Genomic DNA, 16,932 nt, shown 5'->3' on the forward strand with positions numbered 1-16,932 from the left:
TCAAAACAGGCATTTTTCAAACATGACTGAATTAATATGGGCTAATTGTTTTATATTTTCTCTTGTATCATTATTTTTTAGTAGTCTATATTTTAGTGCTGTTTGTGTCAGGCTTAAATCTCGTCTGCAGAGATGCTAAAAAATGTTTTACCCACTTTTTTGATTTAGCCTATATAGCCTATATCAGTTAGCCTAAATTGGGGATATTCTTGAAAGCACAAATTAATGTGCCTCAAAAAATCCATTTCATTTTTCTTTTGGTTTTACATTATTTACACTGGTATGACCATTGCCTATAAATATAATAAACACCTATTTTTATACTGTGCATTTCTGAGATGTAAGATGTAAGTTCAGTTTGGGTTTTCTTAAAAGCAGGCATAAATAGAACTGCAGTTCTGACAGTTTCATTTTTGTTTTTACATTATTCTTATATTATCTACTACGCATTTCCAGGCTGCACTGAGCTCTATTGTGAGTGATTTAGACCATCCCGTGCTTTAAATCTGGCGCTTTTGACTCTGTTTAGCATTGCCAGTCAACACACCATTGGCCTGTGCTGCCAGCCAATCAGAACCTTCCATATCTCCGGGCGGGCGGCACGAGCTCATTAACATGCAGGTATCCGACCAATGGGAGAGCGTGTTTACCCTGCCCCGAGACTCGAGGTACGCAGTTGCACTGGGAGAGAAACCGCTGCTCGGAGATCCGAGCCGCGATCCAGCCAGGCCGGAAGCCCTAGTCCCACTGCTTCCATAGACTGAACCAGAAGGCTACTGCACAGCCTCAGATGGAAATATTGTAGGATTTCACTCTAGCCACATGGTTTATTTCAGATTTTGATTTTAAATGGGCGTCGCACTTGACCTTGCTCCTTCCCTCCCTGTGTTTTGTGATTTTATAATTTATTGTTATGCAAGGATTTAACATACCAGTAAGTAGTAATTTTATATACTTGATTTTTTTTTATTGAATAAAAATATTTTAAGGCCTGTATCCTCGCTGTAAAATGACAAAGGCTGTATTTAGTCCAAAATGCTATATGTGACATGCTGTTCATTATAACAGTGCATTGCTATAATTTACAAAATAACAAAACAGTATGTATGAGGTGTATCCTGGAATAAATCTATATTCAATGTATTGAGCTGCCAAAAAATACATCACCTTAAATTATGATTATTGTTGTTATTATTATTAACACTAATATTGTTGTTATATTAACATTATTATTAATAATACTGTTAATAGTTTCATTACATTAAATATAATCGTAATTAGATAAAATATTGAATTATTCATCGATGACTTATTTGCTGATGTTTTGTTTTTAATTATCCTACATTTTTAGAAACGTGCCAGGCGTAGCCTATCTTTTGCAATTGGCCAAGATTGAAGAGCCTTTGATAAATTGTTCAAATATGTGTAGCCTATATTTTTTGTTAACCTTTCGGTGGGGTGTAGACTATGGTTGTGGTAAGGTTCCAATAAACTCCAAGCGGAGACTTTGCATTGCGAGGAGGGGAGGCATGTGTCTACTCGCCCCGGCCGAGGCGCACTCCCTGCCGGCCAGCTCAGTCACGGAGGCCGCCTGTCTCGCCGTGCTATCCGACCTATACAGCGTAATTTGATTTATTATCTGCGTTTCTGCTTTCGATTGGATTCTGCAAATGAAATTGACAGCTGCTTAATGAATTTCATTAGGGGCGTCGATTATTTGAATTGTTTTTAAAATTATAGCGAATATTTGGTGAGGGGATTCGCACATTTAAAGCTAAAATGAAAGAAATCAACCGTGGGTGTTTACGCTCCTGCAGGTAAATTCGTATGAATGTAGATTTCGAACATTTAGGCACCAGCCTCTTCCCAGTCTCGCAAATGTTGAATAATTTTTATTCTGAGGTTAGTGGACATACAAAGTGGGCTGAATGCAACAGCATGGCGAGGGGGAAGGTAATGGCTGACAGCAAAGCACTTTCTCAGTATGGAGACAAAGGCAGTCCTCCTGACGGGCGGCCATTCACCTTGGATCTCTATACAGTCCACAAACTGAAGACTCAGCTATCATGTATGCAATAGTAAGGCTTCTTAAACGTTTTCACGTTAAGGGTCCACATGCATGCACACACATGGCTCTCCAAGCCTCAGATGATAAGATTTTGTTCCAGGGAGCTCAGTGTGGAAGGATTTTATTGTTGTTGATGTAGCACTGAATTATAGGCTAGGCTGTAAGCTACGTGGGGAGATAATAGCGATGAGAGTGAAATAGCACAATCTTCCACGCTGTAGAATTTTGATTTTTTTTTTTATAATTTAATTTATGGTACAATGATGCTTTTGGACCCCCTGGAAACCCTCCGAGAAACCCTGTAGGGACCCCAAATAGAGAATCTATAATGTAAAACCAGACAAGTAACCTACTGTATTAAGACAATTCAGTCATGTAGAATTTATTTATTTATGTGCTTATTTGGAACTATAAAATAAGCTGCCTTCTGTTTGCCTGCTTTATATTTAATTACTCACAGCAATCACTCTGAGGCATAAACTGGGCTGTCACGTTTAGAGGATTGTTGTAAAGACGGAATCATATATTTCTTTACTGTGAAATTACGTTTTATTTTAATTTATGCGACAGTTTTTTGTTCCTCCCATCTCGACTATATAATGCTATTTTTGTGGCATGGCAGAGGATGTAGCCTATAATGTATTTACTACTCCATTTGATTACCTGACCTGAAATAGGTCAAGGCAGATGAAGACAGTGAGAGTGCAGTTATTCACATGCACACACACTCACACACGGGTGCGCGCACACGTGCAATGCACAAACACACACACACACACACTGAGAGAAGAGAGGGAGAGCCCATGTCTTTCAGGAGCTGATGCATCTCTGTTATGGAGGGGTATTTTAATGATATTCTTATTTAAAATATCAGGCCTCTTGCTTTATTTGTTTCGAAACTTTATAAACTGACAGCAGGTTCCTGAAGGTCCGCAAACTGGTCGATGCATTTTTTTCAATTGCCAGTTTTACAATAAACTAGGTTATTTTGTAGTCTGCAGATGGTGCAAAATATAATATATTTGGTATCTATGCCAATTTATATATTAGATCACTGTAGTGCAAAATGTGAAAATAGTGTGAGGTGTAAGGAGAGCTGGATGGAGGTTATAGAGGCAGAAAAAAACGCCAATCCTAGACAATAGGAAGAGCAGTAGAAGGCAGGCAGCGTTGTTCACCTTGAGATGTAGGCTGAGTAGGCTTCCATCATTTTAACCCACCCAAACAGGACAACACACTTCCTCTAAGCTTTTTAGATTGTTGCAGAATCACGATTTCATTTTTAAAAAAGTATATATATATATATAGGCTATATTGCACGTTAATATACTTACCATGGTTTTGGGAGAGAGTGACAGCTGGCAAGCTGCAGACGTGGTAGTTGAATTAATTGTTTAGATAAAATATAATATGAAAAGGAATATAGGCTAGAAAGCTAAAATGTGTCAGTCTGCTCATTGTGCCTGTGTTTGTGTGGAATATAAAGTGCTCTTCTCCATATGATGCATATGCTGGGCCTATATCCCAGGCTGATCAATAGAGCTGAATGTGAGCCAGGCTCAGTGGGCAACTGGACGCCCCGCTGGCCGTTTCTATCTGCGGTGACTTATTTTACACCACCAGTTTTAGGTCGAAAAGGGTGATTTCAGCTCTATGCAAAAGTAACCTGGATATGGCAGAAAGGTATTACAGCAAAATTCAATGGAGCGGAACTAATGATTTGTTTTCTCTAACATTTTTATGGCACTAGACTGCACTGTCAGTATTTTGCTTCGTGTAGTTCTTAACCGGGCTCTCCATTTGTCTTGATAATGAAAATTGCTTTGAATTTCTCCTTTGACAGAAAAGATGATCGGGGGCTACGTTTTTGGCTGGGGAAGCCTGCGATCGACTGAATGCAACACATAGATCTGAAGGAAAGGATTATTATATGGGTTGCATTTGATTTTCCTGACCTTTCCTATCCGGATTTCGGATTACTCAACATTCTTCGGAATGGAAGGACGGGATTTCACTGCTCCGGCGCACCTCCTATCAGAGCGGGGCGCCCTGGTGCACCGAGCCGCCTCTCGGATCGCTCCTTCGGGCCACAGCTCTGTACAGCATGCCGGGCACTTCCCGCCGGGAAAATATTACCCCTCGCACATACCAATGGCTCCCCACTCAGGTTAGTCAAACATCTACGTGGGTTCTGTAACACAAGAATGTAGCTACTGCAATGTTGTTTGTTCCCATAGCGGCAACATTTATCTATCTTAAAGATGGCTGTTGTTTCAAATGCTCTTTTCATAATGTTGCGCCATAAAGCCTGTTCATTTATCAGCGTGAATAATAGTCTATGGCCTGCGTGTGTGGTGTGGTACAAAGCTGATTATTTTTGCACAAAAGAGAAGAATAGACGGGGCAGTTCGACTAAAATAAATGGTTGCTCAGGTGTGGCTGTTGACAGAGTTTCACTATTCAAATAGCTGCTAATAAATCAGGTGGAATTTGATTTACACTAGGCCTACGATCGGGAACGATTTTGATTAAGCTAAATCAACATTTATGGCTTAAATATCTCAAAGGTAATAAATGCATCTTAGTTAAACAAATAGCCATTTGATAAGTTAGGTAAATGCCATGGTATTTAAAAATGCCATTTAAGATCTGTTTTAGTTTGCACGCAGGAAGCTGGACAGAGCACACTGACACTGGCTCCCCATTGGCTCTGGAGCTGAATCTGAAATGAGACTTTGTCACTTCATGTTAAATTGATAAGTGTCACACCGGTGCCATCACTTAACCAAAACCCTGGACCATGCCCAGAGCCATAAGCAAGCAGAGGAAGAAGCTGGATGAACAGGTCTGCACAGTGTATGGACACAATACTAGAAAATCCTCCTTCTATACTGGGCTTCAAAGTGTCTGGGTGCAAATGTGTTCACAGTGCATGCATCAGGCTTAACAAGTGACTTGGGTATCTTGTGTACCCAAATGTGCACCTTTACAAACATTTGTGTCCACATAGAACAGTCAAAATTTACAACTCAGCATATAGACTGAACAGAATAATTTCTAACAGCTGATGTGTTTTTAAAATACAGTGGTGGACACAATAAAAGCAGCACATGTACAGTCAAATGCAACCTAATACAATAAGCCTCCAAAAAACAAAACCTAGGTGATGCTTATAATGTTCAGTTTTTGTTGGGACTGTGTTATCTGATTTATGATCCTTTTTTAGGCCATATGTGCTAATTTATGTAGTTTATGTTGGATTTAATTAAATACTGGTCTTCTTAATTTTGTGTTCACAAAAAGACAAAAAAAGAGAAATATATTTATTGCACAGCATTGTAAAGGACTGGATAGCAATATACTATTGTTGCTTTTATTTTGTCATCCCATGTAAAACAAGAGATTTAAATAAGTCACAACAATGGCATATTGATTGCATCAAAGAGTTACTCTTCTGGAACAATTTCCTTTGAAAATATGTTAATGTGGCTTCTAAAAAAGGTGTTTATGATGCAGCAGCTGAGGAATCTTGGGTCAGTGGAAAGCAAGGAATATTTAGCAGTTTAAAGTTATTTTATGTAACATAGGCCCTATCAGCTAAAATTATAACAGAATTCTGTGGGCTCAGTGTAGGTGGTTGTTGTAGGTGGCTAAAATACAGTATCACAGTAACCTCTTACAATGTTTTTGTATTCTGTGTTACAATTTATTTATTTATATTTAAACTGCTCTACTGTAGGCAGTGTTGTGGTAGCCTAATCAAAGATATTTTTCAAATGCATTCATTTATAAAGATTCTGAATTCATTTGCAAAATCATGCTAAACATGAGGTATAATTAGTCGTTCAGGGCGCTGTTCACCATTCATCTCTCACCATTCATGTTTGCTTTTGGCAGTACTCTCTCTCTCTCACACACACACACACACACACACACACACACACACACACACACACACACACACACACACACACAAACACACACGCAGTGCCTGCATTCGTATGTTTTTTTCTTGTAGATGTTTTGTGAGCATGAAGGCTAATGCTGGCTACAGGGTACAGGTGCTCCCCCAACCAGATTTGGTGTTTCTTTTGTCGTATTGTGCTGCACCAACATGAAGACCTACCCTCCAAATGTCATCACTGTTCAGTGTACAGCACAGGTGGTTTATTGTTCTCCCCTAGTCTCGTCAGTATACATGGGTGTGACTGGGGAGAAGTCTATCTAATATCTTCAAGATTTGGAAAATGACTTAATTCTTTGCATCTCAGGTATTTTATTGAATTAACAGAGAATAATTTCACGGTATATCTAAATCCCCTCTAGGCGCTGTTAGAATTATTTTGCTATTGTGCTCTGCTGATGTACAATCTTTGATTTATTATTTTAATAATGTTTGAAAATGTCAAGCATGTCATAATGCAAATAGATGGACGAGACATGAAGAATAATTCACAATTATTCAAATGCAAATTTATAATCCATGTGACACAATAAATGAAAATAGCTTTAAAAAGGTACATTTTTTTGTTTGTTTTTTCTTATGTCCAAATTTAATATAAGCAAAAACATGTTGTTATTTTTTTCAATTTGTTTATTTTCAATCGATTTTGATCACACTATCAAGTTAATGTTAATAAAATCTTTCTTTTTTTCCTTTTTTCAGTCAGTTTACTCAAATGAATATTGACCAGTCACACTATGTAAGAACAGTAAAATGCTCGTAGGTTGTCTGACCAAACTGGTCCCAGACTGTTGTTTGTCTTGACAAAGCAGGTCATTAGTGTCCCCTTAAGTGTCCCGTATGCTAGCAACATTAGCACAACTGAGAATGTTGTTTGCTGAATGTGTTGGATCCCTTCAGTTTCTCTGCACTTTCCCTCTGGGGACTAACTTGCACACTGGTTCACATGAATGCTTTACAAAGAGCATGAATATTTCAGGGTTGATGTAAAAATGCATTCAGTGGCAGGTGTCTGATGTGGCTCCTTGAAAAGGCTCCTCTGACTTTGCAGAAGTATTTATTGTGAGCGCTCCCTTCACCCTCGCCGCTGAAAAGAATGATGGCGGTTGCAACACCCTCCCTTGGCATTGTTACTTGCCGGGTTACAGAATTTCAACAGATTTTGGGAGGAAATTACCTTTCTTTGTTTTGTACACACTGGTGAGTTTGGTTGCAATTAGGCAGCAACAGACGCAGAGACACACTCCTACCTTCTTGCCCACTGAACCATTTAACTTAGAACTTGAGATTCTGTCACTGTGCATTTGCCTCTGTCCATCTTCACCTACTACAAGCCAGTCATTTGTAATGCATGTCAGGTGGTCGATTTATAGTGTTCTGGGAATGTGACATTGGAGCAACTTCTCACTCTGTATGGTTGCTGATACAGTGAGACACAGACCTGTAAACTCATCTAATGTGCTTTAATTCAGCCAGTTCATTTACAAGGACTTTGAAATAGTAATTTTATCTTCTGCTGGCTCTGGTGCAGAGTTGGAGACAGTCTTCACTTGGCTGTGAGGCTGGGATTCAGATGTTGGATAGTGTCAAAGGAGGAGACACAGTGGAGCTGTCTTTACTGCTGGCATTTATGGCTGGGGGCTCATCTTTCAGCCATATTGTTCTGATCAGTGTGCTCTGGCTGAGGTGTGGCTGTGTGAAAGCAGCAGGGGTTCAGAGGCTGTCCATGGCTGAGCTCTGCTCTAAACACCCCATGTAATCAAAGGTCATATTTGTGTCATCTTGCTCACTCTGCCTCCCCTTCCTTTACATCTCCTCTGTCTCCCTTTCCATAAGCTGTCCTCTCTCTCCTCCCCTCCATTTCTCAGTCGCCTTTCTTACCAGCAGGAAGACCCTTGTGTCTGGGAAGTAGTGGTCTTCCTGCCACTTCTGTTTTAGCCACCCTCCCCTGCCCCAGGCCATTGTTGCAGACCCCAGCTTTGTGTGTGTTTTACGGCTGCTGTTAAAGATAAAAAACAGTCCCTTCCACCCCCTTTATTGTTTTCTGGTAGGATGTCCCTGTCATTCCCTTGGTTTTTATGTCCTAGCTGGATATCCAAGCAGCTTCCCCCTTCAAAGGTTAGCTATGCTGTCTGCCTTCTCCCATTTTTTTTCCAAAGGGGAATAAATAACTTTACTGAGACTTTTATTGAACGTCTCATTGCTGGAATATCCCATGGGTCTGTGGTTGTTAGGAAGACGCTTCAAAGACAAACACAGGTGCTTGGTGGAGTTAGCAGAGGGCTGGTTACAACCAGGGTCTTTTAAGAATAAACCTCAGTAAGTGGGTGAGGGTTGTTTGTGGGAAGGGAGGCTTCTTCTTCTTGGCCTTGTAGCTCTTGTGTTGTGAGCGCTCACAGTTCGTACCCTAGCTGCTTCCCTTTGGCTTTACCCCCATCCTTGTTGACCCCAGACAAGAGCAGTGGCTGGAGTCTGTTGCGTGCTCAGCGTAATTTAGCTGCACAGCACCCAGAGCAACTGAAAGCCTGTGCCTGTCCTTTCTCTCTAAATCTAACAATTATGGGGGATTTGGTGAGAGAAATTCAAGAGGTGACCCCTACCTGACTGAAAAGAAAACTGACATCTTGAATAACCCATCTTAAATATTACGCTAAAAGGCTACTTGTATCTGGGAGCCACCGTGGTGGAAGTACAGTGACAGAACATGGGTCTTAGGCCAAGTTCTATTTGGCTCGGGCCTTATGCACTCCCTCTCTCTTTCACTCCAGCTCTGCAAAACAGAGTGAGAACCTTGGCCTGTTGTCGGGCTCGTTTGTGGATTGTTGTGAGATGACAGAGTTCAAACGCGATGTCACAGGAGTTCCCCTGAATAGTGGAGGTGTTGCTTGGCATCCTACACCTGGCTGAAATAGCACCTTGCCCGGTGCTGCCGCCATCTGTCACCTCCTCCTGGCACTCCCACTGGAAACCCAAATGACTTGCAAGGGCAGTCAACTGTTTTCGAAAGAGTAAGTCTCTTGCATATTTGCAAATACTTTTGGTTACATGGATAATGTGTGCTCACCATGTTTGGATTCAGCCATCGGTATCATTAAAACTCTGGCAAGCCCCAGACTTTCCCTAAACATTTTATTTTGTCACCATTGGATCATCATACCAGGTGTTGGTGTCATACCAATAGCCAGTCATCAAAAAATAAGTAACATCATCTGGAATTCATTACACTCAGGTAACTTAAGTGACAGATTTGATGTTGGATAAATGATTTAATTAGTTCCTTTGCTTTGCATTTCTTTGCTAATCAGCAAAACTGTCCACAGAAAGTTAAGGCTTAGGCTGAGTGGGGGAAAAAAGGCAGGGGTCTGGCTTTGCAAGAGGAATTTGGCTTGTGAGTGGCCATGCTGCCTCAGAGACGGTCTCTTCAAACAGACCGCCACCCACACTACACTGTGTGGCATGGTGCCACAGAGCCCTCGCCTCGAGCATGGGGCGTGTACACAGGACAAACACAAAGGAGACCCACGGGTGAGAGTGACGGGCAGGGTAATACCTTCCTGTATCGGATTTCAGGGCATTGGATTTCAAAACCTTTCCATCTAATTTTACACTCAACATGAGGAAGTGAGAAGTTGCATTAAACATCCAACAAGGCTATGAAAGTATTTTGTTCACTTCCCATGACGAACACACACACACACCAAAACTTGAAAAAAAAAATAAAATTAGCTGGACTGAAAATATATTGTTGCGAGATTGAATAGACTGATACATTTGCCCAAAGTCAGCCACTGCTGTTTTGTTTGTGATTTGGATCTTACTCTGTTTTGCTCTTTTTCTCTTTCTTCTTGTCTCTCTTTCCCCCTCATTCTCTCTCCCTCCCTCTCCCAGTATCAGGCTGCTTCTCATCAGGCAGCCCCAGGCCCACCTCAGCGCATGGCCGTATTGCATGTGACAGCTGTTGGACATTATTAACGGCTCAAGCAGAAAATCCAGATTACTTGTTTTTTAATTTAAATTTTATTATTGTAATCGTTCAGTGAAAAGAACAAAAAAGGGCCGTTGCCCTATTGTTGTTAGCAGATTTTTGGTCATTGACAATACTGTATGCACATGCGAGTGTATGAGTGTGTGTGGGGTTGTGTGGGGTTATGTTTGGGTGGGTTTTGCATGCATGTGTGTGTGTGTATGTGTGCTGGCCTGTGTTCTCCAGACACCCCCCACTAGAGCCGAGGCACCCTGTGGTTGGCTGTGAGGCCTAGACAGGTGCATTGTTAACCCTCTAACGTCTGAGTCTGTCCCTGCTGGATCTGCCGCTAGTGCTCCTGGCAGGATTTCATGCTAGTGATGCTTGTGTAGCGGTCTCACTTTGTGAGTTTTGAAAATCACAATTTTTCATCTGTCAGACGCCAGTTTAGCGTGCAGGGTGCCTGTCCAGTTCTACAAAGTTCTTCAAAAAAAAAAAAACATGCTGAAGTTTCTGTTGTAGCAGTAACATATTATTAATGTATGGTTTTCATTTTGAAAAGGAACCAATTATACAACTCAGCAGTGGTTCCTGGACAGCGCTTCCTTTCTGTTCCTGTTTATTTATTTTTATTTTAGATATTCTGTATTCTGAGCTTCCCTATTTCAAATAGCAGACTATGATCCACAAATGTAGATGGTATGTGGTGGAGGGGCAGGACTGAGAGCAGATAAACTCAAATAATGGGCCACGATTCGATGACTGTCAGTGGAACAGCGGGTGGTGGTGACACAGTACCAAACAATGAGGTGTGCTGCTAAATATATGCAGAGATTTGCCATTAAATATACATGCAGTATGCCTCTCAAGGATGTGTCAGCCCTTTTGTGAGAAAACAAAGATTAGCATCAGGAATTCCATTTTAATAAGTCTCTTGGGACCATCCAACCAGCTGCCTAGTCCTCAATCCAAAGGGGACTTGTTGCTCTCTCTCTCTCTGTCATTTTTCTTCCTCTCTCTTGCTCTCTCTCTCTTTTGCATGGCTTTCTTGTGCTCCTTCTGACATTGATTAGAACAAAAATCATGCTCTCTCTCGCCTCTTCGCTTGTTTTATACCACAAATTCTTTCATGTCTACATGTTCTCTCTTTGATGATCCATGTCCATACCATGTCTGCTCCTCCCTGCAGTCCCCCCACCCACTCCCCCCTTCTCTTTTACATTCATTGTCCCCCATGTTTCTCAGAGTGGGTCCCTCTCTGCCCTCCACCTTGTTCTGCAGTTTTTTTTGGTCCCCTCTTCCTGGTGTGACCACTAGGCTACACTGCCTCCTCTCTCTGATGCAGTATGTGTCCTGGGGATCTGGGGCAAATGACTGGCTCCTCAGCAACAGATGTGTGTTTGTCTGCTGGTGCTGCATGCATTAGCTTTCTGTGCTTGCCATGCACGGCCACTGACCTACCCTCTGGTGAATGTGGGGGAGGGGACTGAGTGAGTTTGTGTGTATGCGCAAAAAAGAGAGACAGAGACAAACAGAGAAAGAGAGGAGAGCGACAGCATGACTAGATGCACGCTGTCACATGCTGTCATACATTTACTGGTGCATTGCAAGCAGACGCATACAAAGGCACACACACACATGCACACACAAACACTCGCACGTCATACACACTCACACATCTTGCTTCCCAGGAGGCCGTGGGGCCAGTGGGACAGAGCAAGCTTGAGAGTCTGGTTCGTCTGTTTACATCTAATTATAGAAACAGGACTATTTCTGCAACCACTGCTTCAGCTTTTTTATATTCTTGCGAGAGAGAGAGAGAGAGAGAGAGAGAGAGAGAGAGAGAGAGAAAACAAAGCTTTGACAGCCTTTTCTCACAATGGTGAACAGTTATCTCATCCCCTCAGTGCTGCTACAGTCTGCAGGCTCTCAGTACAGTACAACAGGAGACAGAGGGGGAGGGGGAGAGTGTCTTGTATCGTAAGCCCTCTCATCCTCATGTAACATGAATGTGCAAATTTACGAGAAGTGAGCAACGGCAAACAAGGCAATGTATTTTCCCCATTAGCCTCACTGGTACATTCAGTTGACAATCACCCCAATAAAAAGAGAATAATTTCTTCACCCCTGCCCTGCGGGCTCTCGCTTCGACCCGGCGGAAAGTGTTGTCCATCACAACAGTCAAAACAAAAGGAAGGAAGAGTTGATGTTAAGGATTAGGATTGTATAAAATGTATCTAGTATTAAAGAGACAGGGCCAGTGCGGTAGTTAATCCTCAAGCTTGGTGGCTGATATCCAGCTGAGTGGCTGTTGTTAGCCAGGGGGGCCTGGAGGGGGGAAGCTGTCAGGGAGACGCTGCGCTGCCTGTCGGCCCGCCTGGGGGTGCCAGGTGAGAGCCACATCAGGGCAGGGTTGGGCCTGTGGGTCTGGGCCAGACAGGTTGCAGCCTCTTGCAGGTGCTTTCATAAAGAGCCTCCTAGGAAGAATGCACAGTCCTCTGGATGCAACCTGAACCAGGTGCTCCCCATCCCCCACCCAAATACATAAACCACTACATAATGGAAATGTGTGCTTTTCATACACCCCATCGCCACCACCCACTCCACCCCCTTTATTCTGAGACATGGCAGGTAAATTAATTGGCCATGAGTATGTAACGTATATGCCGAGATAAAGGTGCGCTGTCTGGCCGAGGCGTAGCGTAACGGCTGTAATGATGGCTCCATTGTGTTGATGTTGAGGAGGGGTAGTTACCGGCACAGCCTGCGGGGCCCTTTCTTTAGGGCTGGATAGTCTCTGATTAATAGTGGGGAATGCTTTGAAGTGACACCCAAGTGCACCGGCTCACAGGCTAATAGCAATACCATCAGTATAGGGAGCGCTCCCTCTTCCTCAGTCTTCATTAACTAACATTTCCCCAGCACTATCTTGCCACTCTCCTCACATGCCTGCCTCATCTACAGATAGCCTTTAGGTGCTCTCAGATTTTTTATTTTTGCAATTGTTTCATGATTTCACTGTCATTTCTCTCTGTCATGTTTGGTAAAATGGGTTATTTTTTTCTTCAAGGCAGCAGAGAGGGGAGGCAAAGAGGAGGCCTCTACTCACCGCATAGGTGAATTGTGGCACAGCCTAAAGACTCGTGGGATTGATGTGGCACAAGTGGGACGTGGCTGGGGACTATTCCTAGGTTCCGTTTTGATCTCCCATACTAACAGAAGAGCTACAGCTGTGGGTGTGTCTGTGTGTATGTGTATGTGTGTGTGTTTAGGAAGCTGAGGCAGGGAGGCAGGGTTGGGTCTGTCAGCTGTTGGAGTAAAGTAAACTATTAGCTGTGGGAGAAGGCAGTGTTTCCAGTGAAGAATTAGAACCACTTCTAATTGCAGTGAGGTTGGGCTATGATTACATGCTGGCTAATGCACTGACAGACCTCTCACTTGGCTTGGCTCTCAGAACGCTGCTGAAATGGCTGAATGCCTTTTGGTTATACAGCATAATGGGAGGGTGTGTGGACACACGTGTGTGAGTGTTTGCTATGTGTGGGTGGCTGCCTGTGTGTATCTGTGATTAAACTTGATTTGAGTGTTTTCTGTGCTTTTTGCATGTTTTTGTGAGTTATACATTTTGCTTATGTGTTATGCATATGTGTGTGGGTTTGTGTGTGTGTTTTTTGTGTGATAACTGTGCTCTGCTTGTTTCTTGAGTGCCTGTCGTTATTTGTAGTGTAGGCAACTTTTCTTTCCAAATCAAAACTCAGCTGGCGCAACGGTCTCTGAACAGTACGGAAGAAGTGTGTTTTTGTCTGTATGAGTTTTTGTGTACGAATGTGTTGTACTTGTGTGTGTGTATGCCCACGGGAAAGAGCAATCAAAGGAGCTGTGTGGTGGAGAGATTGTATAAAAGGAGTGAGAGGAAACATAGTGGCAGGCAGCTGAGAGGGCAGCATGTGGGGGTGGACGGGGGGCTGATGCAGGTGCCTAATTCTACCTCAGCCCTGGTAGTTTTAAATTCCATCCATCTCTCTCTTTTCCACTTCTGCATGGTGCTGTTGTGGTATGTAGTAAATAAACCTGCTGCAATTACAACACTGATTAGCCAATATATCTGTGACAGTAATCAGAATAATAACACGCACAGATGGATTTATACAGCATTATACTGTATGTCTTGTACATAAATAATCAGGTACGAATTTTAAGAAGCTGTGTTCATTTTTCACCTCATAATTTTAATTACTCATTTTTTACTTGTGGAACAGCTTGTTCTCAGGTGTGCAGACGCCCCTGTTTGCTAGAAGCAGTGGTTTACTGTTTTGCTGGCAAGTGCTGTAAATCACATTGCATTCCCAGCGTATGGAATGACAGTTATGGGAATGTATCTGCTGTTTCTTCATCAGGCCCTTAGGCCCGTGTTATCTCTCTTTTAACTAGACAGAAGGGATACAGACATCATTATGGTTTCTCCAGGGGTCAGGGGGTCAGAGAAAACTTTCAGCACAGTAACAGGAATCTTGTTGTGTGCATCTCTGCTGATTACTTCCTGGGTTAGTGATGGGTCATAGATAGGCTGGAGTGTTTCAAGGACTACTCAAGGGATTACACAAGAGACCCACAGGAGGCATTTTCATGCAGGAGGGCTTTTTGAGGTCAGCAGTAGACCATGGCTGCTAAGGGATCATAAATGGACTTGGTTGTGCACATGTGAATTCGATTGTGGTTGTTAGGAAACAAAACAAGACGTGTTCGGTTTATTTTGGTGATGTGGATGGTCTCTACCTTCCTGGCTACTGTGTGACAGACCAGTGAAGTATGAGGAGAGAAGTGGTCATCCTTGGTAACAGGGCATTACCAGACCAGAGTCGTCTGTACACATGGAAACTGGATGGATCAATACCGCTGGCATGGTGGAGGTAGAGTAAACTATGCAGCTGTGGGGGAAGGAGACGATGGTTGGGCATACTGGAACATCTGATGGTGCTGCAGATGTCTGTTATTTTAGAGAAAGAATTTTATTTAAGCTATGAGGTCCGTAATGTATTAACGCCTAACACTTTATGTGTGTGTGTGTGTGTGACAGATCTTCTTTCAGAAAGTGGAGCTGCTTTGAGAATCAATACTGACACACTGTCTGCAAATGTACACACACACACACACACACACACACACACACACACACACACACACACACACACACACAACACACATACACTTTTACGTTCACTGTCTCATCTGTCAGTTGACAGAGTTTTCTCCAGCTCTGTGGGTTCTCTTTCCAGCCAAGCAGATGGTGAACATTCAGAATGAAAGCAGATCCTAAGTCCTTTTGGATCTCCATCAATCCGGCAGTCTCTGGGACCGTCCTGCAAGGGGCTCAAGTTTCTCAGCACTGACTGAGCCTTCCCAGCTCTCCAACCACGCCGTGGTCGCCACCTTCCCTCCACAGCACACATATGTCCAGTCTAATGGCAGTGCTTTTTAATCTCACATTCAACAAATTCACTCGCACAAACACTGTAGCTGAAAAAGGGATGCTGACAGTTGCTACCATTGCTCACTCCTTTTGCTCCCCACCAACTCAGCAGATACCTCGCTCCAAACCCAGCAGGGTGTCTCTGCACTCTGCTCTCCCACATCCTTGACCAGTGTGTGGCACCCTGCTGTGTGTATATAGCAAATGCTCTGAAGAGCTCATTTCCCTCGTTTTCCCTTGTCTGACTGTTCCGCTTACCTGCAGTAGCAGCTGTACCACCTAACCCTCCTCCCCCAGCCCTCCACCCTGTGTGTTTTTATGTGACAGAATGAGCGGGATTTATTTCAGCACACGTGCTTGGCCCTTTAACAGGGCTGGTTTGAAGGCGCACTGCTTTGAAGCCGGCACCACTCCTAACTGTAAGTGATTTTATGAGACGCGTTCCTGTGCCAGTCAGCCAGGCCACTGCGCCACAACCAGATTGGTGGAGAGCAATGGGGATGCCATTCCAGCACACTCCCACTCTGGGAGTGTGTGCAAAGAGGAGGGAAGAAAGTGTGCATTCTTGTGTATGTGATTCTGCACATATGTTTGTGTAGGTGGGTATTTTCGTGCATGTAAAGGGAGAGAGGTGGTTAGCACTGGCTGTGAAAGGAAAAAAAGTTTGGCTTTTTGAGGGAGGCCTCATACTGCCCCTGCCTGCGTATACTGATTTATGAGCTTGTGAAGGAAATCTCTCATTTGTCACTTTTCATCTCTTTTCTCCACGTCATCCTTTTTTTCTCTCTCCCACTGGAATTCAGCTTTTCCCCCAAATCTTCCACTGCTTCCAAAGAACGGAGAAGAAGAGAGAATTAGGGAGGAAGGGAAGTGAAAAGGAAAGCAACCAGGAAGGAGCTGCTTTCTCTTCGTATCTGGTTAAAACCAGGTTTGTCTTAGTGGATATGTTTTACTAAATATTCATAGGTGTTGACATGCCAGCGTACTGTATTTTGTTTGTGGTAAGGATGCGTGTCATTAGACAGTGTATACTTTCTGCCTGTAAATAATTCAAAGCACTTGTTACGGTGTTGTTCTTGCTGCACTGTGGTTTGATTATGGTTTGCATTATTGTTGGAAATAGAAAAAAAAAAAACATCGGGTCTGAATCTTCTGTGCAACACTGTGTCTGTGTATGTGAAGAACATTTCTGGCCACAGGGACACATGCACACAGGTTTGCTGCTAATACCTGCTAGCCAGTACATTACCGCACTGGGGTCACAGTCAGGTCAACTGCAGTCTGGAGCCTTAGCATACGCGTGTGTGCGCGTGAATGTGCACTTATCATGTGTTTATGTGCCAGTGTGCACCTTACTCACTTAGGTGCTAGCTATAAATCTGCCTCACCCTTTCCTGGCCTGCTGAGGACACAGCAGGAGCGGTTAGGGTTTCACCCTTTTTCAAAGAGGGGGAGGAGAGAGGAAA

At 43.1% G+C, this 16,932-nt stretch overlaps 1 protein-coding gene across 12 annotated transcripts in view; it reads left to right on the forward strand.

The window, feature by feature from the left end:
- Nucleotides 1-681: 681 nt before the first annotated feature.
- LOC122868681 (BAH and coiled-coil domain-containing protein 1) overlaps nucleotides 682-16,932 on the forward strand; it is a 64,331-nt gene continuing 48,080 nt past the window's right edge. For 10 of the 12 annotated variants that reach the window (XM_044180873.1, XM_044180880.1, XM_044180881.1 and 7 more), the window contains exons 1-2: nucleotides 682-934; nucleotides 3,912-4,235. In XM_044180873.1, the coding sequence (XP_044036808.1) occupies nucleotides 4,064-4,235 (172 nt within the window). In that variant the 5' untranslated portion in view covers nucleotides 682-934; nucleotides 3,912-4,063. Of the gene's footprint in view, nucleotides 935-1,351; nucleotides 2,079-3,911; nucleotides 4,236-16,932 lie in introns of those variants that run through there. The other 2 variants (XM_044180874.1, XM_044180875.1) reach the window with 2 other exon arrangements.

This window comes from Siniperca chuatsi, linkage group LG21 (genome assembly GCF_020085105.1).
Source record: "Siniperca chuatsi isolate FFG_IHB_CAS linkage group LG21, ASM2008510v1, whole genome shotgun sequence".
NCBI classification, from domain to species: domain Eukaryota; kingdom Metazoa; phylum Chordata; class Actinopteri; order Centrarchiformes; family Sinipercidae; genus Siniperca; species Siniperca chuatsi.